The 19,540-nt window shown below is 37.1% G+C and overlaps 1 protein-coding gene across 1 annotated transcript in view; it reads right to left on the reverse strand.

Moving 5' to 3' along the window:
* Positions 1-10,458: 10,458 nt before the first annotated feature.
* LOC131235640 (bidirectional sugar transporter SWEET6b-like) overlaps positions 10,459-19,540 on the reverse strand; it is a 31,314-nt gene continuing 22,232 nt past the window's right edge. The window contains exons 5-6 of the mRNA XM_058232901.1: positions 19,303-19,422; positions 10,459-10,839 (exon numbers count right to left, since the gene is read on the reverse strand). Coding sequence (XP_058088884.1) covers positions 10,702-10,839; positions 19,303-19,422 — 258 coding nt within the window. The 3' untranslated portion in view covers positions 10,459-10,701. The remainder of the gene's footprint in view (positions 10,840-19,302; positions 19,423-19,540) is intronic.

Below are 19,540 nucleotides of genomic sequence, written 5' to 3' on the forward strand. Positions count from 1 at the left end.
AAATGGTTCATTAAAATAGAATATTTAACTTGTAGTCACCATTAGCTAAATTAACTTTAGATTTATGCAATTGATTAGACTTTTCATAATCTAAAAAATTAGAGAATTCGATGATTACCTATCATAAATGACTCGTGATCTTTGATACAGAATTCTGCGTAAAGGACCACGACGACAAAGATGTAAAGTGTTAGTCACATTCTCTACTTGTACTTATGTTTGGTCTCTATTATATGAAAATCAATGAATTGGAAGGAATTTGATAGGCCTAACATCAAATGGTGTGATAAAACAAAATGCAATGTAACGATGCAATGTCCAACTCAAGAGTAATAGTGGGGGATTGGAAAGGGCAATCCACCAAGGCCTTTTTACTTAAGAGAGACGATAAATAAATAAAAACATATTCTAGTTGGTTCGAGTTTTTTATGTGGCCAGATCTTGGAAACCAGCAAGCTACATAGCATACACTCGAATCGACTAAAGCATCAAAGATATTAAGAAGGGGCATGTTGGTATTTATAATCTAATAATGACAAAAATTAATGGAATGGAATGCCTAACTTAAGAGTGGGAGTGAGGGATCAAAACATTGGCAATTCGTCAAACTTGTCAATCTAAGAGGAACGGAAAAAAAAAAAACCCATGGTCAGTCCAAGTTTTTTGTGTAGCAATATCCAAATAAACCAACAAGACCCAAAGTATATACTCAAATAGACTATAGAGTTAGGGGACTGGAGAGAGAATGGGTGTTGTGACTAGTTATAATGATAATAAAAAATCAACAAGTGTACCACGTGAGGTGACTAACAAAATGGCGATGCGGGAGAGGGAGGAAGAGACCATATACTCTTCATATAAGAGATGGACAAATATCTTAAACCCGATCCTATTTTGTAAGATTTGGATGTTGAAATGACTTGTATTGGTTGGATGGAGGCTTTAAATGGACTGAACTGGCTTGAATATGAATTAGACTTTGGATAAATGACTTATATTGACTAGATTTGTTTTTTTTTTTTCCTTGCTTAGAGGATCATCATCAAGCAATAGATTGGATTGATTAGATTGGGTTAGTGGGTTTGATTGGTTTGGATGGGCTAAATGGGCTATGCTGATTGGATAAACTATACTAAGTGAGTAGGTTGGGCAAAGTGGTTGGGAAAGAGGGGGCTATGTTAGTTGAAATGGATGGGTTAAGCTTGGGCTAGATGAGCTAAGTTTGGGAAGAGATAGTTAGGTTAGATGACGGCCCTCTCTTTCTTTTACTCTTTATATGTTGGTGTATATTGAGAATAAATGAGGTGAGTGATATTTAAGGTAAGGGAATGACAACTTGGTAATATGGGAGTATGTGGGGGGCAAACATGTCAAATGGGCCATGAGATTTGATAATAGAGTTTGGTGCCGCGTGGCATCCTCTCATTAGCTCTTATGGTAGTAGGTGTAATTAAAAAGAATTTCAATAGCATTCGTGGAAAGAATTGACTTTTGAACGTGTTCTCACTTGGATGAGTCTCCTCTTGATGCACCTCTTGGATAATTATGGTATATCTCGTAATTTTGAGAAGTCTTAGGAGTATTTTGGATGTGCTCTTCCTTGATTAAGCCTCCTCTTGATGCAATTTAGCTTGAGTTTAGCTTAGATTTTAAAGTTGGTTAGGCTCAAGAAATGGCTTAGGATTAAACTTAGGATTAGACTGGCTTGGCATACAATTAAACTTAGCTTTAAGCTTGATTTTGAGCTTAGATTTGAGAAATTATTTTTTTATTATTATTATTATTTTTTTTTTTATAACTTGTTAGTACACCCACTGTCTGTTCACACTTCATTGTTAGCCACCCCCACTAGGGAAAACGATACCAATACCTTAGCATTGAAACAAGGTATCTTTCACACAGTCTACCACCTGAGCTATGGATCAAGGTGTAAAGGTTGACTGATGCAGACTTTTGGAAGTCATCAACAATTCAAATATTGTTATGATTGGTGGGGTGTTTACACCACCATGATGTTTATTTTTCATCCAAATTGTTCATAATGTTGCATAGACCTGAACAAGGAGGAAACATAAATATCAACTCATAAAAACTTTCATGGCCCTTGGGAGGTTTCCAGCAATTGGCATTCAATCCTCACCATTTCTTGTGGTGTGGTCCATTTGTGCATGCAATTTACCTCATTTTTTGGATAGGCAACCATGATAAAACACATACATCACAATAGGTCTTACCAAGCATTTGATAAGATCGTCTATCTCTGTCTAGGTCTTGGTGAGGGTATTACTTAATTATTGGCCGCACATACCTAGATGAAAGGAAAGTACAAAAAATCACTTGAATCTAAAACTTTTGTGGCCTTGATAAGTTTTCAACTACAACCATTCTATCCTCACTACTTCCTTTGGCAAGGTCCACTTGAGTTTTAGATCTGTATCCAATCCTCGCTACTTTCTTTAGCACGGTCCACTTGAATTTTAGATCTGCCTCATGTTTTTGGTTCATTCCCTAAATTTAACTGGAAAATAGATGGTAAAACGTATACATCATTAACATTTATATAATTAAATGATCATGCACAAGATTCAAGTTGAAATCTTTAAAAGAAAATTAAAAATTTCATCTGTTTTTCAAACAAGCCTGGGAAATGAAATTCAAAAGATTTGCGTAACAATAATACTAACAGAATTCAAATGCAAAGAATCAATTTCCATCCGCACCCTTATCCGTGAGTCCAAAGGCAGCAAATCAAAATATATCTCCCGGATTTGAAAACTCAAAATGTAAAAATCATCTCTTAAGCGAACTTCCCAGATATCCAAATGAAGATCTTAGATCGTAAAAAACGTGGCCCACATGAAAAAGAGAGGAGCCCAAAGACAACAGTGATCAGAAAACCTAGCCGGTCTCATATATTAGTAGTTTAATGCGGAGTGCTGACTCTTTTATTCTCCGTCATCCATTTAGAGGGCCACCAATCAGGTGGTGACACTTGTCCTATCAACGTAATTTCATGGACATGCTCCATCCAAATGTCATCATGATTTGGACAGTCTAGACAGACGTCCGTATGTTGGTGGATGACTCACCAGTTTAAGAAGGGTAATGTTACGTAAGCACGCATCCACTGCCCTGCGTGCCAACATGGCTGACGTGTGATGCATAAGGGATCAAAAGAGATCAATGTTACATGGACTTGAAAGGATGTATTTATTAGATCAATACTGTCTATCAATTTTTAGAGCTCATTTTAGAGCATGAGCCAAAAAAATGAGTCATATCCAAGCTCAACTGTACCACATCACAAATAGCAGGGAGCGAATGATTTTCACCATTAAAACATTCATAGGGCCTATCATTACCTTTAGGGCATGTTTGGTTTTCCAGAATCTAGGTAAGTCGATGTAAAATAGTAATTATTACATTTTTTTTTTACTTGTTTAGAAACGAGGGAGTAATTTCACATGGAAAACGGTTGAAAAATATTGAATTAAATCCATGGGCCCCACCATAATGTATATAATATATCTGTGTCATTCATCTGTTTTATTAGAATATTTTGAGGCTTGATCTGAAAAAATTAGGAAGATCTAATGTTCTATTAGCCCACATGAAAGGAAACAATGGACTTAATTTGTTCACCATTGAAAGTTGATTATTTTATTAGGCTTACATCGAGGTTTATTCACCATCTAACCCGTTCATAGGGTCACATGGACATGGATAAGTGAAAAATATAAATATAAGCTAGATCTAAAATTTCTAAGAGCCTCAACAAGTTTTTAATGATAAGCATTCAATTCTCATAATTTCATGTGGTGTGGTTCACTTGGCCTTTAGATTTGCTTAATTTTTGTGTTCATGCCTTAAACTCATCTGGCATAAGGAATGGGCGGTGTGGATAAGCCACACACATTATGGTGGGGCCCATATTTATTTTACAAAATCCTTAATTTAAGTGCTTAAAAAGTTACCGGTAAAGTCAACATTGGAAAAGATGCAGGTAATTACCTTGGTAAATAATGATTATTCATTTACAAGGTAATTATACTTCAACCAGAAAACTAAATATGCTCTTATTTTCCATCCAATCTGCTCATAAAGTCAAAAAGACCTACATGAAGAGGAAAAACAAATTTCACATTGATCCAAAACTTTAGTGACTGAAGGGTTTCACTGGCAGACATTTAATCCCCTACTACTTTTTGTAATGTAGCCCACTTGATCATTAGATCTGTCTTATTTTTCGTCTCAAACCTTAAAACGAGCTCTCCAAATGGATGGACAGTTTGGATATAACACATACCTCATAATGGGACCCGCATAAATTGTTGACGTTGATACATCAGCTATATAGCTCGTGTATGGTATACCGGCCAATCCGTTTCCAGGTGGACCGAGCACAGGTTGCAGCCCTACTGTAAAATCGGACCCGAGATTGGGAGGTGGGTCCATTTGCTTGCCTTTGGTAGCGAATCAGGTGAAGCCCTCGCTGTGGGGCCCAATTTGATGTATGTATTGTAGATACACACCGTCCGTTTTTTCGGATCGTTTTAGATTATAATGCCAAAAACAAAGCAGGTCCAAATCTCAGGTAGACCGTACCATATGAAACAGTAGTGATTGAATGGCCACCATTAAAAAATTTCTAGGGCCCATCTTAATGCCCACTGTAATTTGTACTTGCCATCCAACTTGTTGATAATGTCACAAAGATCTGGATGAAGGGAAGAAACAAATATCAGATTAATCCAAAACTTCTGTGGCCCACAAGAAGTTTTTAATGGTCAATCACTACTCTTTCATGTAGTGTGGTCCACCTAAGATTTGGATCTGCTTTATTTTTGAGATATTGCCCTAAAATGAGCTGTAAAAACGGATATACAGTGTGGATATACAATACATACATCAAGGTGAGCCCCACAGTCAGGGCTGCACCCGTGTTATAGGGGCTGTGTGTGTGGACGCACCTTAGGAGGGAGTAATCCAGACCGTTCAGATATGAGCTCCTCTGTGAATGGAGCATAGCCGGAAACCATTCTCTTTGGACCATCTTAACCCTGTAATCTTACGAGATGAACTTGAACTGCTGACCCTTTTTCTTTCTAACCATCCATTCAATGCCCACCAATTGCACGGTTCAGATTCACCAATCAATGAGATTTCATGTCATGCTCCATCCAAACGGATGGTTCAGTTTGGATGGTCTGGATATTTATGATGTAAGGTTGGTTGGCTTCCACGGCCGTTGATCCCATGTCATAAACTGTCCCAGAAATTACCAAGCACGCTAGATTTAGACCGTTCATCTGTCAGTTCCAGTCAATATGGTGCGTTCCCTGGAACATTTCACGTTTTGGGTTTGATCCAATCCACTGAATGGAAGACAAATGAGGAATTCCAAATGGGTGCAGAGAAATAAATCCAACGGCTGGCATTGAACGGCATAACCCAAGATTAGTAGCCAATCAATTGTCCTGTCACTGGCATATGGCCAATCCACCAATGGGGCGCAACAAATGAACTGTCTCTCATACGTGTGTAGCACACGTGTGATAAACGGTGGCAAGAATGTCCAGGCCCAACACACGAGTTAAAGACCCAGGTCGAAGCCGGACCCATGAAGCAAAACCTACTTTCCAGCCCGGTCCGGGCCATTGACGAGTCGAAAGAAACAAGCCGGTCTGGGGCGATGGGATCTTAGAAACAACCTGAACCCGGCCGATTAATGGATGGGCTTTAGTTCTAGGACCGGGACCACCAAACAGGCGTAATATATTAGTCCAAGCTTGGCTTTACGTGGGCCAAAACTGAAGGCCTGATGGGCCAGCCCCACTTACAGCCCTAATCATATTAAAAAAATGAGAAAGACAAAAAGAACTTTGGTTAGGATCTTCCACTGTGGAAGAATTTTTGGTGACAGCTTGATGGTAGAATGACTCTGCTAAGATCGTTAGAGGGACGGTGTGGTAGGATTTGAATGGATGACAGGCTGCTATTAGAAATAAGTTTGTTAAGTATGTACTTAACAAGATAATTTTCAAACATGCATTGTGTGACTTACAATTTAATTAACTTATACCAGGTTGTGCCTTTTATCAGTACAAAAAGGGACAATGACCAATACACATTCGTTACAACTATTCTACAATGGGTCCATGATGGGGTGGTCCTCTCTTTCCTCTTATAAGATAAAATATCAAGTAAATTACTCCAATGCCATTAAGAGCAAGGCTGTCAATCAATCAGGCTAACTTGTGGGCTCTCGGAATTGATATGTATTTGCGCTAGACTTAAGTGTCCCTTTTATACTCGTGAGAAAGAAATTCAAGGCTGAGCAATTTGCTCTATAGCTGAAACATAACCAGTTGTACATCCAACTAGTTAGAGTGTGGAGCCCACCATGGTGTTTGTATGATATCTCACCTATCCAATGACGTTATCTGATACAAAAATAGGATGCCACAAAAGTGAGGTAGATCCAACTATTAGGTGGGGCACATCATAGAAAACAAACAACCATGCAAATAACTCCACATTTATGTGGGGACATCTCTCTCTCTCTCTCTCAAAGAAAGGTGGTGTGCATATACAGCCATTTAGACAAGCCCCACGAAAAGAAATAGATCCCATCCATCTTGTAGTCCACAAAAATGAAAGAAATGCGGAAATGCCAAGCCATAGTGGGTTGACCCCACTTAGCACATCCAATGGGTGGATTGACCCAATTTTTGGAGTATCTCATTTTCATGGTGGGACTACCTTATTGACAAGTGATGCCATACAAACATCATGGTGGGTCCCACACTACCTTATTGACAATCGATGCCATACAAACATCACAGTGGGTCCCACGTGCCAACTAATTAGGCGTACAAATAGTTATATGTGAGCATTTATCATTAGGAGTATCGCGTGCTCGAGGCTTGTGAAATGAGATTTTATCCTTTTGGGTCATGGGTGCAATATATGTGGATAATATCAGATGCATGACTTAGTAATTTACGGGTGCAATATATGTGGATAATATGAGATGCATGACTTAGTAATTTACTTTGAAGTGGAATTGCAAATTTAATTTAATTTAACTTTAATGTAGATAACTTAAAATTTCTATTGTATTTTCACATCATGAGCCGGGTTAGGCATGGGCAGCACTCCCGATTTTCTTTTGGACATGGACTATGCTTGGGCTAGTCTAGAGGATTTTGGGCTGGGATTGAATAATATGAAGTTCAGCCCCTTGACAACCCAACTTAAGAGGTTGCGGGCTCTCTCGATATATTATCAGGAAAATCTTGCTAAAAATAGTTTTAAATTTTTAAATAACCTTTTAAATTAATATTTAATAGTTTTGCAAAATAATTATAACGGCCAATATTTTGAAAATCTTGCAACATTATTGTGATTAATAGAGGTTTTTTCACATAACCATCCACCTTTAGTGTGATCAACCTATAATCACTCAGTTTTAAAATATTTAAATTAACAAGCTCATGCTTTGCACCATCTAATGGCATTAGTGTTTTATATGGCTTAAAATTTATATTTTCAAAAATGACAAAACTATCTTCTAATTAAAATCAACTAGCTCTTTTACTAAGAGTGTGGATAGTTTGTGTTGGAGGTGGAAGAGGATTGCATGCAGCTACGTGGGGCTTATATGTCCGTGACAAATCCATTATGTCTATCTACTTTTAAAGACCATAATAAGATAAGATTCTAAAAATCATGTGGGTCTAAAACTCATGTGGGCCACACCAACAAAATAGTGGGAACAACAATGTCCACCGTTGAAGTCTTCCTAGAGCTGACCATGATGTTTATATGTCATCCAAACCGTTCATAGAACTATTACCACTTAGATAAACTATAGGACAAAAATCACACTGGTAAAAAAAAACTTTTATCACAGCCAAGCATTCAATCCCCACTGTTTTTGGTTGTATGGCCCTTGTAAGTTTTGGATCTTCTTGATTTTTAAAATCCTGTCCTATTTTGGTTTTTCAAAATAGATAGATGATGGATTTGTCATGAACATCTCTATGGGCCCCGCACAGCCTTGGGCACAGATATCTCTATGAATAGGAAATCCACTTCACTGAAGGCACACGAAAATTCAATGTTGTCGCTCCTCATTGGTCCATGTCATCGCAAATGATAGTAGCTCCTAAAACTCATTGATTTTCTCTCCTTAATATCTTGTGTATTACACAAAACAATTTTGAACGTATGGAACTTCTCTGGCCCAACCATGATTTATGTGTTAGATACATACTCTGATCAATTTGTCCAAGTCACTCTAGAGGTTGAGCCCAAAAATGAGGCACATCCAAAGCTCAAATGGATCACACTATAGAAAGTAGTGGGGATTGAACAACTATAGTTGAAAACTTCTTGAGGTCCACCATAAGGTTTATTTGCTATCTAACCTCTTCATAAGGCCATAATGACTTGGATGAATGGAAAACACAAATATCATCTTAATAATAGCCTTCGGTGGCCCTCAAAAGTTTTCAATAGTAAACATCCAATGCCCCCTGTTTCCTATAGTGTGGCTCACTTGAGACTAGGATCTACATCATTTTTGGTCTCATGCCCTAAAATGATATGGAAAAATGGATGGATAGTGTGGATTTGACACATACACCATGATAGGGACCATGGAAGTTCCACATGCAACATTTCCAGTTCTCCTCTCTTCCTACAATGTGCTTCACAACAAACAATGAAATTTCTTGATGTGTGAAATTTGCATGGCCCCACCATGATCCATTTCTTATGTCACACTGTCAATGATTTTAGGATATGAGCTCAAAAACAAGGTAGATGCACATATCAAGTGGACTACACTATAAGAAACAATAGGAATTGGACTCCCTATTGAAAATTTTTTAAGGCTATGGAAGGCTTTGATCAAGCTGATATTTGTGTTTTACCTTAATTCAGGGCTATGTGACCTTATGAATAGGTTAGACGATAAATAAACCTCATGGTTGATCTTACGAAGGTAGTGGCATGGTCTAGTTGAGCTTTGGATTTGCCTCATTCTTGAAATCATGCTCTAGAATGATCCGGAAAAATTGATGGATGGTTTGATCTAATACATAAATCATGGTGTGGCCTAGACAAGCTCCACACGGTAAAAGTTGTGTGATGTAATACGCAATCTATTCGTAATAGGGAAAATTAGCATGTCTTATTAGCTCTTGTCAAGCGCAATGCCGTGTACCGATGAAAATGATTGGATGTCCTGCAATAGCCTTTTGCATAAAGTTCTTGCACTTGGATGTTGGTGGGCCATTGTGATGTTTGTGAGAAATCCACCCATCCATTCAGTTTGCGAGCTTTTTTTTGGACATGTGACCAAAAATAAGGTGGATCCAAAACTTAAGTGGGCCACATGAGAGGAAACAATGGTCACTTAACATGCACTATTAAAAACCTTCCCAGGGGCCACAGTGATGTTTATTTATCATCCAACTTATTTATAGAGTCGATGAAGGGAAAACATAAATATCAACTTGGATCCAAAACTTTTACTACTCCCCGAGAAGTTTGTAATGGGGTTGTGTGGTAGGGTCCACATGTGATTCACATCAGACTTATTTTTTGGGCAGATGCCCTAAAATGAGTTGGCAAAATGGATGGACAGTGTAAATCACATAGGTAGATAAAGGTGATCCCATCAAATCTTCTACTAACCCGCACTCTTATGCCGAGTATAGCCATAAATACCAAAGAAAGTAAGGGCAAATATATAATTTTCACACCGTTGCATTGTTTTCTTGACATTGGGGGCCTGTCAAAGTCCAAGAGGCGACTATTTTTCCACATAAAGTATAAACTTGTTAATTTAAATATTTTAAAAGCAGACAATTATAAGTGGATGGCCCTTAAGGCGGGCAGTTATACAAAAACAACCCTCTAATTAATAAGCTCATTATGGAAAGCAAGAACTGGCTGATTAATTAGTTAATGAGTTGAAAAATCTGAAATTTGGACGGATGGGATGTTTTTGCATGTAATACCTTGTATGGAAAGAAATGGATGAATGTTAAAGTTCATGTACATTTGTTGTATCTGATCAATTCTCATATATCTACTAAGTTGGCAAAAGAAAAGAAAAAATAAAAATGGAAGAAAACATTTCCAAGGAATGCTATTACTAGGTATAGATCATCACAACACATGCCACCAATTCACACATAGGAAGTAGAATATGAAAAGTAATCAATGGTCAGCATTCAACAAATAAGTGTATGAAGCATTAGTGAGATCCAAGACAGGATCAAGCTCAACCCATGCTTGGGTTTCATACAAAACCACCATTAATCATTTCATTCAAAACAAGTCAAAATTCCTCCATCCATAGATCTTTCAAAATTACATTTACACTGTTCATTCTTGGGAAAAGAAGAAGAAGAAGAAGAAAATACTATATATTTATCATTTTCTATTTTCCTAAAAATTTCACATTGATTTTACATGAGTTTTGTTTCATATATATTCTACTTTATTTTAGTTATTTTAAATATTTAAATGATCAGCTTATTTAAACAATTGGACTGTGCAAAACCAAGCCATTAATGGCCTGTCAACCTAACAAGATTGCTCAGTACAAAGGAAAATTGGTTAAACCCAAAAAATAAAAAGCCTTAAGAACTATCATGGTTGAAGGTGAGAAGACGGACGGATGTTCTAATCAGTAGAAGTGGTGATGGCAGTCAACTGTACTTGTCTGGATATATCTTCATCGCCTTTGGGAGTCGACTTATAGTAGCATGCGTATAGTATTAACTGAGCCACAGCAAAAATCGTACCCAATCCATTCGGTATCTGCATGTATAATAAGATATTAAATGCGTGAAAATAAAAGTGTAGAAGCGCTGGCCCGACTGGGCTGGACCAATGGTTGTCCAATCATAGCTCATAAGCTGAATGCAGGGTCTATGTATGAAATGTTGGGATCATGCCTTGGAATTAAAAAAAAAAAAAACTAATATCTTGTTGCTTTTGATCAGTTTTATGCAAGGATTATTCAATTATTCATTGCCTTAGTTAATGTGTGTGGAATATGTTTATTTAAATGGATTTTGGAAAGGTTTCCTCTTAGTTGTTCTTGAACATCTCGTTGGGAAATTACACGAGGTTCTTTTCTTTGTGCAAATCAATGTGATTAATAATATAAAAGATTTAAAGAATGAAAATCACTTCTAACACAAATAAGCAAATCATCAAATATATAAAATGCAAGAGATACCAAGATTTTTTTATGTGGAAAATCCTCAGAGGTGAAGGGAAAATAAGATTATGAAGAGACCTTAGACAACGGAACCTAGTCCGGCACAAAACCACTATAATAAAAATAATGGAATCACAATTATGAAGATTCCTCTCTTGGATACCTAAATTACTTCACCTAAAGGTGGACTACAAGCAACAATAAAAAAGGAATTTTTCACTAATCAGGGATTATAGAAAATCCTCAACACAACTTTTGGAGAAACAATCGAAGAAACAGACGTTGTGAATGAACCCTCATGAACCCGTATGTGATGATTTTAGTGGTAGAAGGCTTTTCATTTTCGTCTTTTACAAAACCCCATTCTTTCTTCTTTTTTTAATCTTTTTCTCCAATAAAGAAAAACCACGATGTTACTAGAATTTTCTCACCATGCAAAAAAAGCCTTTTCTATCCTTTTATTTTGCTTGGCCAAAAGACCAAAATACTCTCACACACGTGCCATTGAAGGCCACTTAAGCCTACAACTGTGGGTTCCACCTCCATATGAGGAGCGACCCCAACACACCTAAGATTGGAACAATGGCCACTGGCCAAGGGAGGGTGGCCGTTGTTGTCCATGAATCTCAATGCCATGACCATTACCATGTAGGTTCTAAGAAAAATCTATGATCATATACAAATGGTCATCTTATGTGATGGGATTGACTTAGTGTTAGGATGGATAGTCTCCACCGATATGGGCCAATTTGGTATCCTTACACCTTATCTTTGCCCTTTATGACTATGTGAATGTGCCATGGATGGTACCTTTGTTGCTTGCATTGGTAGGATATTTGGCAAGCATCTATATTGAGAAACCCATCTTGCCCAACCTAGAACGACTTGCAGTTGCATTAGTTCCGTAAAATCCCTAAACCTTAGGATGTTTGGATGGAGAGATCCTGATTGACTGTGCTTTAGCTAGCTGACACATAATTAGGATCGCCAAAGACCATACAATTCGACACGAGATCCACTTGGCTTGCTAGGGACATTAGTATGTGGGTTGATTTTATGGTTTGGACCATCCATCAAGTGTTTTAAAGGATGCCCAACACCTCTAACATTTTCAGTAAGTTAACAATGAATTGTCAATTGTTGACTATCAATTTTAACCAACTATTTGTTTTAAATCATACTAGATGAGCATCCAATGGCTAAGATCTGTTGATCCTACCCTTTGAGAGACATGAGATTTCCCAAGGATGGTGACCCAGATAATAAAGAGATTTGGATGGTTGGGGTGCATGGATTAGACAAGTTATAATGATCTTCCTTCTTAATATAATACACCATATACTATGCATCTTTGAGACCATAGTATCTTCCTTATATATAGATCATGTCTTAGAAATGAGAGAGCCCTAGATGTCCAAACCCCCTTGGACACCCAACCGTAGCACTAGACAGACACTACACCAAAATCGTTGTTTAGGAACGGTTTTAAACCGTCCCTAAATGCTTCAGGAATGGTTTAATACCGTTCCTAAATGAGGCATCGCAGAAAATCAGGAACAATTTAGAACTGTTTTGGGTACTGTTTTAAGGACGGTTTTAAACCGTTCTGGTGCCAACAGTCACATTTTAGGCACAATTTTAGAAACAGTTTTGAATGCTTATTAATGTTGCCAATGGTCAGATTTTAGGACGGAATTTTAATAACAATTTTAAAGCCCTTTGTTCATTGTATGAGAGAGAGAGTGGGGTATGTAATCTACTTGTATTATATGTCAGATAATTGCACAAATAGAAGAAAAGGACAATAGAATGATTCACACACATAATAATCTTTAACCACAGAGACTGTGGCAGTAACTAATAACTGTCTCTGCAGCTAACCAATCAATATAAAATCCACCAACCACATCCATCTAATCGTCCACCGATCTACTTTAACATCCTGTCCCTCCATCAATATACCCCACCCAAGTTAAGTACAAAATGCAACATACAAGATCTCCCATTCCCAATTTTTTAATTCCATTTATGTCCTTTGCTCCTGGAATCTTCTCAATACCCCTTCAAGGGAAACATCAAACACATCCTTCATACTGGTGGAGTGAGAAAGTGGGACAAGCTCACATCTCCAAATGTGTGCACGCCCCTACACGTGGATCCACCCTGTGGATGGGTCAAGCCCACATCTCCAAATGTGTGTACAAAATGTTCAAGCAACCAACATGGATTTTCTGGATTTTTCCATTGGCATCGAGCATTTGTCGATGGTATCGACATTTGCTCGATGACATCAAGTGGTCTGTCGATGGCATTGACAAACCTTGTTATTGACAATTTTAAGACATCAACAACATATTCAAAGGCTAAAGTCTTGACGTATTGTGAATGATTTCCAATCCAAAACCACAACACATAAGGAATGATGGCTTCACCAAGAAAAAGAACAAGATGACTTCAACGAGAAAAGAACAAGATGAAGAAAGACATCTAAACAATAGAAACATGCACACCATAAAAGAAACTAACATGAATATAAGAAAAGAAGAAAGTAATCATACTATCAAGTATGGGACGTCCACCATGAAAGCTTAATCATTTCTACATGAAAGTCATCATCTTCTTCTTTGTATGATTGCATTTAATAAGAATTCAACAATTATATATCAGCAATTAAATAAATAAGGAGATGGATGCAAGATAACAATATAAATTTCAATGGAAAAAGTTTTTTAAAAAAAGAAAAAAAAAAAGAGAGATTTATAGAGTTACTGCATACCTCAGGAAAGATGATTTTTCATGCTTTACATCTCCAAGGTACAACTTTTTTGCAAGAGCTGCAATCCTACTAATTTGGTCATTAAGTTACATAACAACTATACACGCATGCTAGCCCAACCACATGATGGTTTCGAATACTCTTTTTCATGGACAAGGTCCCTTTGGGCCACATCTCTCTTATGTTATTAACTTAGCCACAGGCACTTCGCCCAATACAATGTCAATGAGGATTTTCATGGCTTCAATCAAACCATACGATGTATTTAAACACTACCTAAAATATGTAAAGTGAGGATACATACTCTCTGTAGACACCTTATTGGAAACAGGGTGGTTGACCATATGAGATCAAGATCTAAACTCAAGTTCAAAGTCGAAAACCTCGACTCGAACCTTTACCAAAAGCCAAAACCAAAATCTCGAAATCGACTAACCTAAAACCCTGTATAAGTCCCTAAGAAACTCTCTCAACCCAATTCAAACCCTAGAACATTATTCGAATAGCCTAACTCCCAAAATAGGACAAAATTGATCTTTTTATACTCAGCAGAAGTTGGGTTTCCGCCAGAACATTTTCTCAAATTAGAAGTTGTCATGTGGCCTCCCATGATATAAGATGTCAATAGCGCCTTTAGCTCAAGTTGAGTATGATGGCCGAAATTGAATTTCCACCACCACATATTAAACCCAAAATTTGATATCCCAAACACAACAACAATCTAGGGAGGTGTTGGGGCTTGAATTAACCATCGAGACATCTAGTAAAAATTAGACTTCTGCCAGCACCTCTACAAAAAGAGTCCCCTCTTGGGAAGGTAGTGGGAAGAGGAAAAAAATGGAAAAAGAGAAGGGGAGAGAAAGAAAAGAGAGGGAAAGAAAATAAATAAAAGAAGGAAAGAGTACCCCACCCATCGGCCAACCATATACTCAGCCAACTCGAATTATCTTGACAGTCCAGAACAAGTAGAGTAAGGTCAGGATCCAAGACGCCGACCAAATTTTCACTAGAAGATTGTTAGGGTTCTTTGTTTCTCTCCCACATTTCTAACTTGCGCAGTCACCTTAAGCGATTCACCTGTTATTGTTCATCTCAGTCATTTCACACTGCAACATATTCCTTTTTATATACTCGCTTGTACTTATTTTATTTATTGGTCGACCATGTTTGGTGTATACTTTGTACATTACTGAATCAACGGATCCTGGCCCATTAGAATGACCCATTAGAAACTAAAGACCAATCTTATTCCTTTATTTTATGTTCAAGCAATAATCGATTTTGTTGGGGGACCGTAGAAGCATAGGAGATGAATTAAGCAAAGTATTCCAATCACACAATCAAGTTTAATCACAAACACTCCAAATTTAAGGTGAAAAAACCCTTGTAGGAAAAAATCACAGCATAAAGTGACAGTGATGCACTATGAAGCAGAAAATTACAAGAGATAGATATTACTTGATCCGAACAAGCCTTGAATCACCCCAAGCTATGCCCTTAAAACCTAGAATGAATGAGAAAGCTCTGAGATACTCTAAATCCTGATTACAACCACATATATATATGTATGTATATAGCATATATATATATATATATATATATATATATATATATATATATATATATATATGTATGTATATACAAGAATCACAATCAAAATTGGAAATAAATCCTGCACTTACGCAATTATGTGCACGCTCGATGACACCTTTGATGGCATCAATAGACTGTCGTTGGCATCGAACACCTCGATGTCATTGAATATAACGCCAAAACATTTTGGCGACTAAATATGAATTTTTTGGATTTTTTCGATGGCATCGAGCACCTGTTCGATGGCATTAAACTTTACTCGATAGCATCGATAGACCTATTGATTTATAGATTTAAGACATCAACAACAGATCCCTCAATCATGATCAACGTCGAGCGCACCGTCTCCATTATCACGATTGAGCTCCCCAATAAATTTTGAAACCCACATAGTAGAGATTGCACGTCAGTGCGGTTAGGGAAGGGGGCCTAACCCCTTTCTTCTCTGTCACTAAGGTCATTGCGATCTCTAAATGAGGCCAATTACAGGGCAAATCTAGCTCTCAGACGAGCTAGGACACGACATTCAAGGCAGGGAGTCTTTAACTCCTTGATTCATTGCAACCCTATGGTGCCTAATTGGCCATAGGTTCTAAGTTTATTCAGTAGTGATGACTCTAAGTCTCATAAGCAACCGACATTCGATGTCCACATCTCACCTACATAGACCTGGCGGCTTGTCTCATGTGCACGTCCACACCCTCACATCATGATCATATATCATTTATTATAATCACAAGTACTATCTATGATGACATAAGTGGGGTATTGATTGGGTTTCAAGACCGAAAAACTCAACACTAATGTGATGCCAAAAAATGCCATGTGGGATACTTACGGGCAAATGAAACTATGAAGGTTGGTTTTAAAAGGCAAAAAGTTAAGAGTTCTATAATGGAACATCATTTAGGAGATTGTTTTGATCATGTATAAAAAGAGGAGAGGATTTTATAATAAAATATAGAGTTGAATAAGAATACTGATAAGGAAATGAGTTCAATAAAAATAGACGAAGATGTGGGATTATATTTAAAAAACCCTATTGGTAGTTCACCTACCCCATCACATGTGAACTTATAAAGTGTGTAGAACAATTCAAGCAATGTAAGGTGGCCATTGCTATGAGATGACAAATAATTTTTGGTTTATGACCTATCTAAATTGAGGCCCACCATTTGGATGGTTTAATTTAAGTGATATGTCTACCAAGTTTACAATCTACAAATACATGCATATGAAGCATAAGGTAACTTTACTTTATAATTGAGAGTTTCTATATCACGTGGTGTGATGAAATAAATAAATAAAGGATAATGAACATGCACCCCCTTATTTAACCTTGTAGGACCAATTGCCCCCTCTTTTAACATTTCTTCTAACTCACCCTTACATTCACAAAATAACCTGATCCACCCCCATTGATTAGAGGAGATGGCACACCAACCAATTTTTTTCTAAGACACGTATAGCTCACTAATGAGTGGATTGGCTTGAGCCCCACTTTATGAATGGTTGTGATCTTGCACAACCTTTCAAGTTGGCACCAAGGCCATCATGAGCCACCCCATCAATTTAGATTATTATTATTTTGATGTTTTCCTGCATCAAAATGTGGATTGTGTTATAATACTCAAGTTTTCAAAAGGATATAACTATTGACTGTTGAGTAGGTATACTCCAAAACAGATAATGGAACCATTAAAATAACTTAACATGCATGTCAATCATTTAGGCAAAATATAATTGGCTATTGTCACTAAAAAACTGAAAGAAACTTTAGAAATGGAAGAAATGGAGAAAGTTTATACCGTCCATCATTTACACCACTCGTTGTTTGTTTTTGTTTTTAAAATCATATTAGTCAAGTTAATTTAATTATTAGGCAAGCCGCACCAAAAATTCTTAAAACCTATAAATTTGTCAGATATGGTCCACCTGAGTTTAGAATAATGTAATTTTGGATATTTTTGTCATATTGATTAGACATGTCAGATGAATGGATTGGATGATATAAACACCATGGAAGGCTCTACATAAAACTAGTAGGGGCGTTCCATCATAACTATTTTATATGTTGTAGCCTACCTGATTTTTAGATTAACATGATTTTCAGGTTTAATGGTAAACATGAGGTAGCGTACTTGATGGATATGGTGGATCTCATGAAAGTTTCACTAATGTGGTCTCAATTTACAAAAGTGACATTGGAAGTTGCCTAGCATGAGGTACGCTAGTACAGTGTAGATGGAAAGCCCAAATCACTTACTCCATGCATATGTAATTTGAAAGTATAAATGGCATAATAAAAAGGAGTTAAAATTAATTATGTGATTTTCTTCAAAAGAAGTGGCGGATTGAGTCATTAGCTAAATGCACGATGTGAGTTAGGATAAAAGTTGAAACAAAGTGTAGTTGGTACAAGAAGAATAATGAAGGGGGTGTTGATCCTTATCCCAGTAAATAATGAATATTATTTTCTTTATGACATTTGTAAAAGCACAAAAAAAAACTTTTTCTACAACTATGAATTTAATCTATCTAAAAGGGTCACTCCACTAATAAAATGAGATACCTTAAAAATAAAGATAATCCAACCATCGCATGGGCCATCAGAAGTTGAATTTTTTTGGGCATGTTCATTATTTATTACGGTGGGTCCTACTAATTATTATATAGACCGAACTTTTTGAGCATCCCACCATCATGGTGAGATTCACTTGACGCACTGGTTAGGTGGCATATAGACAACACAATAGATCCCACATAGACAGTTGGGTAAGATTTATACGTAGGTGAATAAGATCCACACATTCTATTAACATTCATAGGTAAGTGAATGAGAGTTGTAGAAAAATCGTTTTCTACAAAAATGATTTTAAAGTATACAACCTTATTATTTTTCTTTCTATCTTTTATTATTTTTCGAGGATAATTCACCAACAAGTTATTGTAGTATTAAATAAGTTTATTTTATAAATGTTGTACGTGGGGTTTACTTGGGTGAGTGTATGACATCTAGAGTTGTACACGAGTCGAACTGAGTCGAGCTTGGCACAACTCGGCTTGGCTAGGCCAGTAGCTAACCCCAGCTCGAACTCGGCTCAGCTCGGTCCTCGAGCTTGTCTGGCCAGCTCAGCTCGGTTTGGTCAGTAGCTAACCCAAGTTCGAGCATGTGTGGCATTTTCAATTTCTGACAGAATGCAAAACAGTAACAACATTTCATAGGTATTTCATCAAACACCGAGAGACAACATCAAAATCAAACACCCATCGAGCAACATCAAAATCAAACATCTGGCATCCTTCCTCGCCAACACTTCGTTGAATCATTTCATCAAACACTCGGCGAGTAGCATTCATATCAAAATAACCGAGTCACCGAATTGATTCTATCCGATTCGGTTTGAGTTGAGGTTCGATCCAAGTCAAGTCGAGCTTGGGCAAGCTCGAACTTGTCTCAAAATTTTTTCGAGCTTTGAAAACTAGCTTGACTCAGTCCAAATCCAATTTCGAGCCGAGGTGAGTTGAGCTTTTCTAAGTCGAATCAAGCAAGCTGACTAAGCTAAACGAGTTAACCCGACTCGTGTACAACTTTAATGACATCTAACACTTCTAAAATAAACTTATTATGCAAGGACAGGTAGAAGAATCAATCTCTTCTTGATTCCTTTCACCGATTCATATTTACCAAGACAAAGAGGTCGAAATCGAGGAGGGCATAAATCGTCCAACATATTCCATTGAAGAAGGAAGCGAGAGAGAGAGTCAACGGCATGAATTCTACACTCTTTGTAGCTACAACCATTTTCTGCAATAATTCACAAAACATTAGTTATTAACTAAAATCAATTTTGGTATGCTTACTTGAATTATCATGAAAATTTGCACCAACTTAGACTCAATAATTGTGAAATATCATAAAATTT

This window comes from Magnolia sinica, chromosome 19, assembly GCF_029962835.1.
Source record: "Magnolia sinica isolate HGM2019 chromosome 19, MsV1, whole genome shotgun sequence".
In the NCBI taxonomy this organism is placed as follows: domain Eukaryota; kingdom Viridiplantae; phylum Streptophyta; class Magnoliopsida; order Magnoliales; family Magnoliaceae; genus Magnolia; species Magnolia sinica.